We start from the raw sequence: 13636 nt of genomic DNA, 5'->3' as shown, positions 1-13636 counted from the left end.
ATTCTTGGGCCAACTCTTTTCTCTGTATACATCATGTCACGTCCTGACCCTTGTAAGAGGTCATTTTCCATAGTAGAGTGGTCAGGGCGTGACAGGGGGTTGTTTTGGGTGGTTTTGGGTTTATATGTGGGCTTTTTCTAGATTTCTATTTCTATGTTTTGTTTTCTATGTTTTGGCCAGGTATGGTTTCCAATCAGAGGCAGGTGTCTATCGTTGTCTTTGATTGGAAGCCATACTTAGGCAGCTTGTTTTTCCTTTGTTTTTTTGTGGGTAGTTTTTTCCGTTTTGTCAGTGTACCTTACGGAACTGTTGTCAGTCGTTTTATTGTTTTGGATCGAGTGTCTTCATTAAAAGTTTAAATATGAGCACCATACATGCTGCGACTTGGTCCCCTTTATATGACCCATGTGACACATCAATGATGTCGCTCTTGCTGCTGGTGAGTCTCTGATCCACCTCTACGCAGACGACACCATTCTGTATACTTCTGGCCCTTCTTTGGACACTGTGTTAACAACCCTCCAGACGAGCTTCAATGCCATACAACTCTCCTTCCGTGGCCTCCAACTGCTCTTAAATACAAGTAAAACTAAATGCATGCTCTTCAACCGATCGCTGACCGCACCTGCCCGCCCATCCAGCATCACTACTCTGGACAGTTCTTACTTAGAATATGTGGACAACTACAAATATCTAGGTGTGTGGTTAGACTGTAAGCTCTCCTTCCAGACTCACATCAAACATCTCCAATCCAAAGTTAAATCTAGAATTGGCTTCCTATTTCGCAACAAAGCATCCTTCACTCATGCTGCCAAACATACCCTCGTAAAACTGACCATCCTACCGATCCTCGACCTAGGCGATGTCGTTTACAAAATAGCCTCCAATATCCTACTCAATAAACTGGATGCAGTCTATCACAGTGCCATCCGTTTTGTCACCAAAGCCCCATATACTACCCACCACTGCGACCTGTACGCTCTCGTTGGCTGGCCCTCGCTTCATACTCGTCGCCAAACCCACTGGCTCCAGGTCATCTACAATACCCTGCTAGGTAAAGTCCCCCCTTATCTCAGCTCACTGGTCACCATAGCAGCACCCACCTGTAGCACGCACTCCAGCAGGTATATCTCTCTGGTCACCCCCAAAGCCAATTCCTCCTTTGGCCGTCTCTCCTTCCAGTTCTCTGCTGCCAATGACTGGAACGAACTACAAAAATCTCTGAAACCGGAAACACTTATCTCCCTCACTAGCTTTAAGCAACAGCTGTCAGAGCAGCTCACAGATCACTGCACCTGTACATAACCCATCTATAATTTAGCCCAAACAACTACCTCATCCCCCTACTGTATTTATTTATTTTGCTCCTTTGCACCCCATTATTTCTATTTCTACTTTGCACTTTCTTCCACTACAAATCTACCATTCCAGTGTTTTACTTGCTATATTGTATTTACTTTGCCACCATGGCCTTTTTTTTGCCTTTACCTCCCTTATCTCACCTCATTTGCTCACATTGTATATAGACTTATTTTTCTACTGTAATATTGACTGTATGTTTGTTTCGCTCCATGTGTAACTCTGTGTTGTTGTATGTGTCGAACTGCTTTGCTTTATCTTGGACAGGTCGCAATTGTAAATGAGAACTTGTTCTCAACTTGCCTACCTGGTTAAATAAAGGTGAAATAAAATAATTAAACTGGATCCTGGACTTCCTGACAGGCCACCCCCAGGTGATAAGGGTAGGTAACAACACATGCACCACGCTGATCCTCAACACAGGGGCCCCTCAGGGGTGTGTGCTCAGCCCCCTCCTGTACTCCCTGTTCACTCATGACTGCACGGCCAGGCACAACTCCAACACCATCATTAAATTTGACGATGACACAACAGTGGTTGGCCTGATCACCGACAACAATGAGACAGCCTATAGGGAGGAGGTCAGAGACCTGGCCGTGTGGTGCAGGACAACAACCTCTCCCTCAATGTGATCAAGACAAAGGAGATGATTGTGGACTACAGGAAAAAGGACTGAGCATGCCCCCATTCTCATAGACGGGGTTGCAGTGGAGCAGGTTGAGAGCTTGAAGTTCCTTGGTGTCCACATCACCAACAAACTATCATGGGCCAAGCACACCAAGACAGTCATGAAGCGGGCACGACAAAACCTATTCCCCCTCAGGAGACTGAAAAGATTTGGCATGGGTCCTCAGATCCTCAAAAGGTTCTACAGCTGCACCATCGAGAGCATCCTGCTCTGCCTCCGACCGCAAGGCACTACAGAGGGTAGTGCAAATGGCCCAGTACATCACTGGGGCCAAGCTTCCTGCCATCCAGGACCTCTATACCAGGCAGTGTCAGAGGAAGGCCCGAGAAATTGTCAAAGACTCCAGCCACCCTAGTCATAGACTGTTCTCTCTGCTACCGCACGGCAAGCGGTACCGGAGCGCCAAGTCTAGGTCCAAGAGGCTTCTAAACAGCTTCTACCCCCAAGCCATAGGACTCCTGAACGTCTAGTAAAATGGCTACCCAGACTATTTGCATTGCCCCCTCCATTCTCCACACCACTGCCACTCTCTGTTGTCATCTATGCATAGTCACTTTAACAACTCTACCTACATGTACATACTACCTTAACTAACCAGTACCCCCGCACATTGACTCTGTACCGTCATCCCCCTGTATATATTGTTATTTTTTACCGCTTCTCTTCAATTACTTGTTACTTTTTATCTCTTATTCTTATCCGTATTTTTGGAAACTGCTCTGTTGGTTAGGGGCTTGTTTCACTGTAAGGTCTTCGGCGCATGTGACTAATAAAATTTGATTTGATTAAAATTTGATTTGATTTAAGAAGTGTTCGGATTTGAAAACAAGTTACAGAATTTTCCATCTCTTTACATTGGCAACCTTTCAATCCCCAGTCCTAATCTCACCTATTTAAATGTACTAACACCATAGTGTTTCAGATTTTCACTCAAGTGCAGAGGTTTAGGCTATGCATGTTATAATCCTAACTGTGGACTATAGATTTGTGTGTTTTCGCCATGTTTGCATCGTCACTACTCTCTGCCTACAGCAGTCACAATGGACATGTTGTTCTCTAATAGAAACAGAGAGGAATTTCCCCCCATTTTAACCAACACTAAACAGCAGGCATTAAAAGTACAAAACACACCCCCCCACACACACACCAATAATACATTCATGTACATCATCAATGATCTGTTCACAATTTCAAATGTAAAGTATTGTAATGTAAATTAATGTAAATTCCCACTCTCCTTTTTCTCCACCAGCTAAGTGCTTTATTATCTGAGTTTGAGGCCATATGGACAATATTCCTGTTTCTACCTTTATGAAGGTTAACTGTCATCTGATAATTTCATCACTGAGTGATTTTTACCTATAAAGCCACAAAAATATCAATCTTCCCAATGAGATGTCATGGCAACCCAGAGTGGCGTGTTGTCGATAGATCGGGTTGGGTAGAGTGACTAAAAGCCTGAGGAAGAAGGAGTTCAGAGAGAGAGAGCGAGTACAGCTTGAGCTCGTCCATTAGTGCAGCTCTCTAGTCTGTCTGTAGGTAGAGCTCAATAGAGTTTAATATACAGATAGTGAAGGGGATCAGTGGGGTGTCTGTGGTCAGGGACAGACAGAGGTTACATTGACCAGAGAGATCTATTCCTGGCTGATATTAAGTTACAGTAACTTATGGCTGCTTTGCATTATAAGAAAAAGGAATGATTAAACAGCTGTGACTGTGTGTTTTGACTTGAAACTGTTCAAACCTTTCAATTGACAAATAAGCATGATTAGGTGACCAACAAAAAAGACCAACCATGTTTGAAACCATAACCAAACAGACCAGCAGATGTCAGTATGACTGCACTGAGAAGTTGTCCTGAGTATCAGTGGGAGAGGACTACACAGGGTGGTTTCTCCAGTAAAAGGTCCTACAACAGAGAGAGAGAATACTCCAGGGAGAGTTTTCTATTCATCATTTGTCAACCATGTCATACCATCAGTTTAACCTAATCCCCAGCTGGGCCCGGCCCAGTCCTACAGACAGCAAGGGAAGTGGAGAGAATGTGGAGAGAGTGACAGTGTGTGTTTGTTTTTTTTGTTTGGGAGGTACTGCTGTATAGGCTACTGTGAGACATTAGAGGGGGTGAGTGGGGTATGATCTCCGTAATCTGTCACATAGGGATAGCCCAACCCAGACCTCTCTCATCAGAGAGGTGCATAGGACAGCCTCATGTCTGGCTGATAAAACCTACAGGGATTATTAACCAAGCCCTCCATGTCCCATCTGTAGGTTAACAGTACCAGAGGCTGTACAGGTAACACTGCCAACAAGCAGCCTATGTCCAAGAGATGGGTTAGTGCTGCTTTGCCTGGCTTTGGTCTTCTGATGCTGCATCACCGAGGGATTTGTTCTTATATGATGCCGCTTTTACCAAGGCTTTTGGTAAACAAGGATAATTAACATAGGGATGCAGTAATGCATTACACGAGAGTAAGTTTATGATGCTCCAAGTAAACTTGGATAAAATGATAAAAAAAATAAAAGATTTAAAAACATTAGATGAGCTTCAAAAGTAAGGTCAAACGTTGGGAAAAGCGGATTCGGATAAAAGAGAAGAGGACAATATTAGTGGGACATCATTAAAACAGGCGAATACTAATAGGGTTTATGGTATGGTCTGCTCATCACGTTATCTCATTTTCACTCCACCGCTTCCGTGTGAAGTCACTAATGTTGAAGAGGACAGTGCGCCGTGTCCAATTGTGCTGAGGTGGACTCTCTCTCTCTCTCTCTCACTCAAACACTAACATAGTACACACACTCACAGCATTCCCTCTGCGCACCGCTCTGATCTATACACACTCGAACGCAGCACGCAAGCATCGCTGTGCTACTGTCTTGGAAAAGACAATAGGTGCGCATCCTATGAAGCGCTGTTTTGTTTGTTTTTACTGTTCTCAGCAAACGAGGAAATATCATCTTATTCTGACATACTCTGGAGTTTGGAAGCACCTGCTCCTGTTCTGGGGTCAACAATTTCAAAAGAGACTTCTGAGACAGTGATAGAGACACCAGAGCAAGGTAAATGTGCAAATATATTTGGAATACAAATCTGCTTGGATTGTTGTGTTTTGTGAAATACTATATCTTAAGTATGATGACAGTGTTGGCTTTTAAATGTGTTATTTATAGTTGTGAGTCCCACTGGGGACAGACGTCAGTTCAACGTCTAGTTTTGATTTACATTTGGTTGAGCTGCCAACAAACGTAAATTCAATGTGAAATCAACCAACAATTCATTGGATTTAGGTTAAAAGTTGATGATTTATGTTGCAAATCCAATCCGTTTTCCACACTGATTCAACGTCATTACATCGAATTTTTGGGTTGAAATGATGTGGAAACAACATTGATTTAACCCGTTTTTATCCAGGGGGGTGGTGCTGCTACTAAGAAACCCGGTCGGAGAAGGGGTGGGGAGGGGCGATGGATCGATCGCTGTTATCGATTCCACTGAGCGCAGGATGGGGTGGTGATAGGGATGGGGCGGGATGATGAAAATAATGATAATATACCGGACACAAGATAGTTAAATGTATCTGGGCGTGATGGTAAGGGTAATTGGGTCATTTTATGAGTCCTTATTGTGTTTAGTGGAACAACAACATACTTTACCTTGTTGATTTATCTCTCTCTCTCACTCCATTTGTTTTCAATTTTAAGTGGCTTTATTGGCATGGGAAACATGTTTACATTGCCAAAGCAAGTGAAATAGGTAATAAACAAAAGTGAAATAAGCAATAAAAAATAAACAGTAAACATTACACTCACAAAAGCTCTAAAATAATAAAGACATGTTAAATGTTATATTATGTATATATACAGTGTTGTAATGATGTGCACATAGTTCAAGTACAAAAGGGAAAATAAATAAATAAATATAGGTGTAACGTAATGAGAAGGGGACCAAAGCGCAGCGTGGTAAGTACTCATGATTTTATTCCACTATGAAACACTTGAACAAAATAACAAAACGAAAACAAGCCAACAGTTCTGTCAGGTACAGAAAACTAAACAGAAAACAACTACCCACAAACACAGGTGGGAAAAGGCTGCCTAAGTATGGTTCCCAATCAGAGACAACGATAGACAGCTGCATCTGATTGGAAACCATACCTGGCCAAAACATAGAAATATAATGACATAGAATACCCACCCCACACCCTGACCTAACAAAATAGAGAAATAAACCGTCTCTCTCAGGTCAGGGCGTGACAATAGGTTGTATTTACACTGGTGTTAGTTATTCACTGGTTGCCCTTTTCTTGTGGCAACAGCTCACAAATCTTGCTGCTGTGATTGCACACTGTGGTATTTCACCCAATTGATATGGGAGTTTCTTAATATTCTGCCACTATGTACTCTCTGTTTAGGGCCAAATAGCATTCTAGTTTGCTCAGTTTTTTTGTAAATTCTTTCCAATGTGTCAAGTAATTTTCTTTTTGTTTTCTCATGATTTGGTTGGGTCTAATTGTGTTGATGTCCTGGGACTCTATAGGATCTGTTGTGTTTGTGAACAGAGCCCCAGGACCAGCTTGCTTAAGGGACCCTTCTCCAGGTTCATCTCTCTGTAGGTGATTGCTTTGTTAAGGAAGGTTTGGGAATCTTTTCCTTTTAGATGGTTGTAGAATTTAAGCTTTTTCTTGATTTTGATAATTATCGGGTATCGGCCTAATTCTGCTCTGCATGCATTATTTGGTGTTTTACGTTGTACACAGAGGATATTTTTGCGTAATTCTGCATGCAGAGTATCAATTTGGTGTTTGTCCCATTTTGTGACTTCTTGGTTGGTGAGTGGACCCCAGACCTCACAACCATAAAGGGCAATAGGTTCTATAACTGATTCAAGTATTTTTAGCCAGATCCTAATTGGTATGTCGAATTTGATGTTCCTTTTGATAGCTTAGAAGGCTCTTTTTGCCTTGTCTCTCAGATCGTTCACAGCTTTGTGGAAGTTACCTGTGGTGCTGATGTTTAGGCCAAGGTATGTATCGTTTTTTGTGTGCTCTAGGACAATGGTGTCTAGATGGAATTTGTATTGTGCAACTGGACCTTTTTTGGAACTCCGTTATTTTTGTCTGATTGAGATTTACTGTCAGGGCCCAGGTCTGACAGAATCTGTGCAGAAGATCTAGGTGCTGCTGTAAGCCCTCCTTGGTTGGGGACAGACGTGACACCAGATCATCAGCAAACAGTAGACTTTGACTTCAGATTCTAGTAGGGTGAGGCCGGGTGGTGCAGACTGTTCTAGTGCCCTCGCCAATTCGTTGATATATATGTTGAAGATGGTGGGGCTTAAGCTGCATCCCTGTCTCACCCCCCCAGCCCCGTGGAAAGAAATATGTGTGTTTTTTGTCAATTTTACCACACACTTGTTGTTTGTGTACATGGATTTTATAATGTTGTATGTTTTCCCCCAATACCACTTTCCATCACTTTGTATAGCAGACCCTCATGCCAAATTGAGTTGAAAGCTTTTTTTAAATCAACAAAGCATGAGAAGACTGCCTTTGTTTTAGTTTGTTTGTCAATTAGGGTGTGCAGGATGAATGCGTGGTCTGTTGTACAGTAATTTGGTAAAAAGACAATTTGACATTTGCTCAGTATATTGTTTTCGCTGAGGAAATGTACGAGTCTGCTGTTATTGATAATGCAGAGGATTTTCCCAAGGTTGCTGTTGACACATATCCCACAATAGTTATTGGGGTCAAATTTGTCTCCACTTTTGTGGATTGGGGTGATCAGTCCTTGGTTTCAAATATTTGGGAAGATGCCAGAGCGGCGGATGATGTTAAGGAGTTTAAGTATAGCCAATTGGAATTTGTGGTCTGTATATTTTACCATTTCATTTAGGATACCATCAACCCCACAGGCCTTTTTGGAATGGACAGTTTGTATTTTGTCCTGTAGTTCATTCAATGTATTTGTCTTTAACAGTTGATTCTAGGATTTATTTCATCATGTATATGTTTTTGCTGTTTGTTTTTTGTTATAGAGCCAAAATAATTGGAGAAGTGGTTTATCCATACATCTCCATTTTGGATAGATAACTCTTCGTGTTCACCATAATGAAGGTGTAGGCTTAGGTTTTCTGGGTCTCTATGTTTTTGGTTGGATAGGTTTCTCAATTTCTTTCTTAGGTTTTTGCATTCTTCATCAAACCATTTGTCATTGTTTTTCATTTACTTAGGTCATTTACTACTGCCAAGTTTACACCTTCACTATTAAAGTGAAACCTTTTGTCCAGGAAATTGTCTAGAGGGGATTGAATTTGTTGTTGCCTAATTATTCAGTTCCTTTGGCTTTGATTCCTCATGATTGCGCAATGCTTGTTCAAGTAGAGTGTGATTTTGCTGTGATCTGATAGGGTTGTCAGTGGACTGACTGTGAAAGCTCTAAGAGACTCTGGGTTGAGGTCAGTGATAAAGTAGTCTACAGCACTACTGCCAAGAGATGAGCTCTAGGTGTATCTACCATAGGAGTCCCCTCGAAGCCTACCATTGACTATGTACATACCCAGCATCCGACAGCGCTGCAGGGGTTGTGTTGGTTATGTTGTTGTAGTTGTGTTTGTCCCCCGTGTGCTGAGGGTGTCGGGTTCTTGTCCTGTTCTGGCATTTACGTCGCCACAGACTAGTACATGTCCCTGAGCCTGGAAATTGTTGATCTCCCCCTCTAGGATGGAGAAGCTGTCATTGTTAAAGTATGGGGATTCTATTGGGGGGATATAGGTAGCACACGAGGACATTATTCTCTGTTGAGATCATTTCCTTATTAATTTCTAGACAGATGTAAAATGTTCCTGTTTGTGTTAGGTCCGCTCTGTACCAAATTAAAATACAGCCTAAGTCTCTACCCTGTTTCACACCAGGTAGTTTGATAGATGGGACTACCAGCTTTCTGTAACCTAGAGAGCAACCAGTGGGTCTGTCTCCTTTATACCATGTTTCTTGTAGGATGACAATGTCTGTATTTCCAATTTCTTTGATGAAGTCTGTGTTCCTGCTCTTTAGGCCAAAGGCAGATGACCTCAGACCTTGTATATTCTAGGATGAGATAGTAAAAGCTTTGTGTTCCATAGTGTCTAGTGTTGTTTTTGTGTGGTTTAGTCACAGCTCATGCAGCCTTATACCCAATCCATAGTTAATGTTTCCTCTCTCAGAAGTCTGTTTTACAGCTGTACGTCAAATATCATTACTGGTTTACCATTAGTCACAAAGCTGTGTGTTGGTCCGTGACATCCCGGTGGTAAAGACATTAATGTGTGGGGAAATATAGAACAATAGGCAGGGGATTGCAGGAAAAGTAGGATTACGCTACATCCATGAAGAATGACATTGGACTATGGTTAAATGTATCAATGTATTCTCTCTCTCCTCCTTTCTCCTTCCATCTCTCTCTCCCCATCAGGATGTGTGGGGTGGACGTGGACGTGGACCTGGATGAGGGGAGCTCAGGTGACGAGGAGAAGGAGCAGGAGTTCTGGGTGGGGGAGGGGGTGAAGATGCTGCCCCCTCCCCTAGCCCACAGTGAGGGCAGCGCGTGGGGCAGCCGCCGGGGCAGGTGTGGCTGTGTGGCGTGTGGGGCGGGGCTGCTGTTGTGGAACGTGGGCGTGGTCCTGGTGTGTGTCCTGGTCCTGATGGCCGTGTTCACCCTGGTCCTGCTGCCCGCCTCGCTGCTGCTCTACGTCGGCTTCCTCTGCCACTCACGGGTGAGTAGTGGGCTGCTCATAGTGCCACTCAATGTCTCTAACACAACCTTTGACCATCAGAATACTGTGGTAGGATTTTATCTCCGAATTGAGGTCATAATGCTTAGCTTGCTAGATTTCTCTGATTAGCTTCGTATGTTGCTGCAAGTATGCTACATTTTACTCCTTGCTTCAAGTCAGGGCACCAGTTGTATCTTAGGGATATTGTCTCATTTGTCTGACTACTGTAATACAATAATGATTTCAAAACGTTACAACTTGTAACTCAAAGTTTTATTTACAAGATTCTCAGTTCAAACCTCTGCCATGTTTTCAAAAGTTGTGCATCTGTTAAACTCCGCCCATTGACCTTTTAGAAACCAATCAGATTTGTTCTGCCCTAAACCAATCAGATTCTTTCTGCCCTTAGAACAAAGTTGACTACATTTTATGTTAGTCTGCGTTATGCTTGGCAAGCCTTAATAAACCAGAAAATAACAGCTTATTTGCATATGGAACCAGCTAAAATAACATAATAATAAGAACCCTGCTAGTGGATAACTGTTTGCTGTGCCCCAACATGAAAGTGTTTCAACATGAAATTATATGAACGATTCCCTTCTGCTCCACCCTAACCCAACACTGTAAAAGTATACCGAGCTTGCCCAAGTATTTAAAGAGTGGTAGGATTCAGTTCTTGTCGCTCATGGCACAGAGAACACCCTGTACCAGAGGAAAACACACACTCAGGGTGGGACAGGACGTCGCGGTTCAAGTATCTGTCCAAGTGGGAGTATGTACTGTAGATTATGAAGAGTAGGAGGGCAAGCGCATAACCCTGAGGCACACCCTGTGTTTCTTCAGCAGTACATGGGACAGGCACTGGGAACACCCAGGGGCAGACAGACACACCACTACATTTCTGGGTAAGATAGGGGTTGGCAGGGAAGTCCTATCAGCCTCACCCTTCTTTAGACATCACCCGGAAGCTAACATCACTTCATTGGCCTATAGGCAACATTAAAGTGAGAGTTGACTTTAAAATCAAAGTTAGTGCAGATCTCATAAAGTGCATGGTTTAATGTCAAGATGAGACCACATCTCATGCCATCTCTTATGTAGATCCGGCTATATTCCTCAATCACAAATTAATGGGAAAGGGAAGCATATTGCTGGATAGACAACAGATGGCCTGGATGCATCTTGGCATTAGAATACTTTTGAGGTCTTAAAGCATCTGACAAACTTTGATTTTGGAGTGAACTATAATTTTAGTTACACATGACTGTGTCTAGAACACACTGGACTACAACATGATTATGATGTGCTGAGAAGCAAACTCTGTTTTTGGAGTAAACTGTCATGTTAATAAGATCACCTTTAAGAAGAGGAAGACTGTGTCTAAAACAGGATTATGATGTGCATTCTGAGTAAATGCTATCACTCTCATAATGATGCTAAAGTGTCCTCTAAGATATACAGCTGTTGCCCTTGTCGAAGAGTAGACGCCCAATGTACCTTTTCACAGTGGCCTTGCTTGCTTGTCTCCATTATCGATGTTACAGTGAAATATGGCTCTATACTAGGTTTAACTTTTTACAGGCATTTGCTAACTTTTTAGATATTTGGAAGAATTTTGTGTACAATCACACTGATTTATCTTCCTTTGGAAAGTTGCCATTTAATGAAATCAATAGCAATCCTAAATATCTTAAAACACCTTGAAGACACTGGTATTTTCAAGGTGTTTTAATTTCCACATCTTCATTAGTGTTGGCTGGGGAGGATGTACCATTATACAGAATGTGAGTGCTATTTTTAATGTGTAGCTTAATGGAATGTTGTGAACAGTACTATATAGAAGACAACAGGTTCCAGTATAGACCCTTGCTGCCTGCCAGAGTTGGGGGTGTCAATCAACAGTTTGTCTTGGAGAGGTGATGGATGGGACAGTAAGAGAGGATATCCATGAGAAGATCTGATTGTTGAAATTAGTACCAGTTAGTCCCCAGCTGGGCCCAGGCCTATACAGACAAGACAGAAAAAGTGTGTTTGTGTAGATGAGTGTGTACTTGTAGTTGGTGATGGGCTCGAGGTTGCAGAGCTCAGTTGAAGTGGCTGGGGAAATTCCTCTTGAAAATGTTGACAATTAGAGAATTCTATGCCAGAGAGTTATTATAGAATGTAGCCCTATTGAAACAACACTGAGTGTGTTTGAGTGTTTGTGTACTCCTATGTAAGTGTTTTTGTGCATTTCTGTTTGTGTGCGTGCATGTCTGTCTGCCTGTGCATGTCCTTCTCTGTGTATCTGTATCCCTCCCTCCTCTTCCCTCTTGCTTACAGTGTGTATATAGTATGTCACCCATTAGCATTGCTTACATGTTTTTAATCAAGTCTAGCAAGCAGATCAAGGGCTCCACTCTTATCTCTATCTGTCTCTCTCTCATCCCAGTCTGTCTCCATCTTCCTCCGTCTCTCTCTCTCTCTCTCCCTCTCTCTTTCTGTGGCACTCACAGGTGATTGACAGCCTAGGGGTTTTATTGGCAGCTGCCTCTTATCTGAACATTGAAGGGAAACTGGGAAAGAGTCTGTCACGCCCCACTACCTTCCCTCATATGGTCCCTTTCGCTCGCTCAAGCGAACGTGCGCACGCTTGCACAGACACACACACACACGCACGCACGCACACACGCACGCGCGCACACACACGCACACCTCCCCCTCAGTTCTGTTCAGTTAAAGATAAAGCACCAACATTTGCTTCACTAACAAAAACAACTCAGAAACACGTACTGTATCAATATAATTGTCCATATCTTTGGAGTCTGTTTCTGGCTGAATGTTACATTAGTCTCCCTCTCCACCCCCGCAGGTCCTAGACTCCCACTCTCCTTTCTGCCGTTACCTCGACGACAACAGCTGCTCCGCCCTTATTATCCTGGGCTTCGTGATGATGTCACCGCTGGTGGTGGTGGCGGCAGCCATCTTCTGTGGGCTTCTCCGGAGGCTGCGACTCCTCCTGCTGTTTCAGCCAATCACACGCGCCTGGTACCGTGGACAGGGCTTGGACTGGGGAGGCGACATCCGTGCTTGGGTCTGATTGGACCAAAGCTCTAATAAACCAGTTGTCAAAAAGTTTAATAGGTCAACGGTCAAGAGAGAATCCAGTCCTGGAAAATCGCTGTGTCACCTAATGTATTTAGTGTCCTATTAAACTGTAGTGAATGTCATACATTCAAATGGATATAACGGGAACCAGTCCAATTATTTAAAAACAGAGCTTGACATGTGAACAAGGCAGTGGTTAGGGGAGTATTGCTAGTCAGAGAGGAGACAGTGGAGGTAATGGTGGGATATACTAGCAGCTGTTCTCTGTGAATTTGTATTGGTTATGTATATTTTTATTTTTCTGTTATCAATTATCTGTTAACATATAGTTGTGAACATGATGTAGCAGATAAACTAAACAGTATTGCATAAATTGTCACTCAAATTACTAGAATGGTAGGAAAATATGTTTACAAACTTACTTCTTTTGACAGATGTTGTTCATTCTATTGATTTCATTATATTCACCATCTCTGTTAAAGGGCAATTCTGCCACTTTTCAACCTCATATTCATTATCTTCAGCACCAAACCAGTGTCTAAATCAAATACAATTCTATTGGTTGCATACACATATTTACCAGATGTCATTGCGCGTGTATCAAAAAGCTCCAACAGTGCCGTAATAGTGTGAGTGTGTCTGAATAATGATGAGTGAGAAAGTTAGACGCACAAATATCATACACCTCAAAAATGCTAACCTCCCCTGTTATAGTAATTGTGAGAGGTTAGCATGTCTTGGGGGTATGA

At 42.7% G+C, this 13636-nt stretch overlaps 1 protein-coding gene across 1 annotated transcript; it reads left to right on the top strand.

Moving 5' to 3' along the window:
* The first annotated feature begins 4784 nt into the window (after positions 1-4784).
* On the top strand, positions 4785-13275 carry LOC106583062 (transmembrane protein 88). The gene is made up of 3 exons (XM_014166843.3): positions 4785-5110; positions 9500-9800; positions 12652-13275. Exons 2-3 carry the CDS (start codon positions 9501-9503, stop codon positions 12877-12879), a joined length of 528 nt encoding a protein of 175 aa, XP_014022318.1. The 5' UTR covers positions 4785-5110; position 9500; the 3' UTR covers positions 12880-13275.
* The last annotated feature ends 361 nt before the right edge of the window (positions 13276-13636 follow it).

The sequence above is a fragment of the Salmo salar genome, chromosome 22, assembly GCF_965601325.2.
Source record: "Salmo salar chromosome 22, fSalSal1, whole genome shotgun sequence".
Taxonomy (NCBI): domain Eukaryota; kingdom Metazoa; phylum Chordata; class Actinopteri; order Salmoniformes; family Salmonidae; genus Salmo; species Salmo salar.
This window is presented reverse-complemented; position numbering and strand designations above follow the sequence as displayed.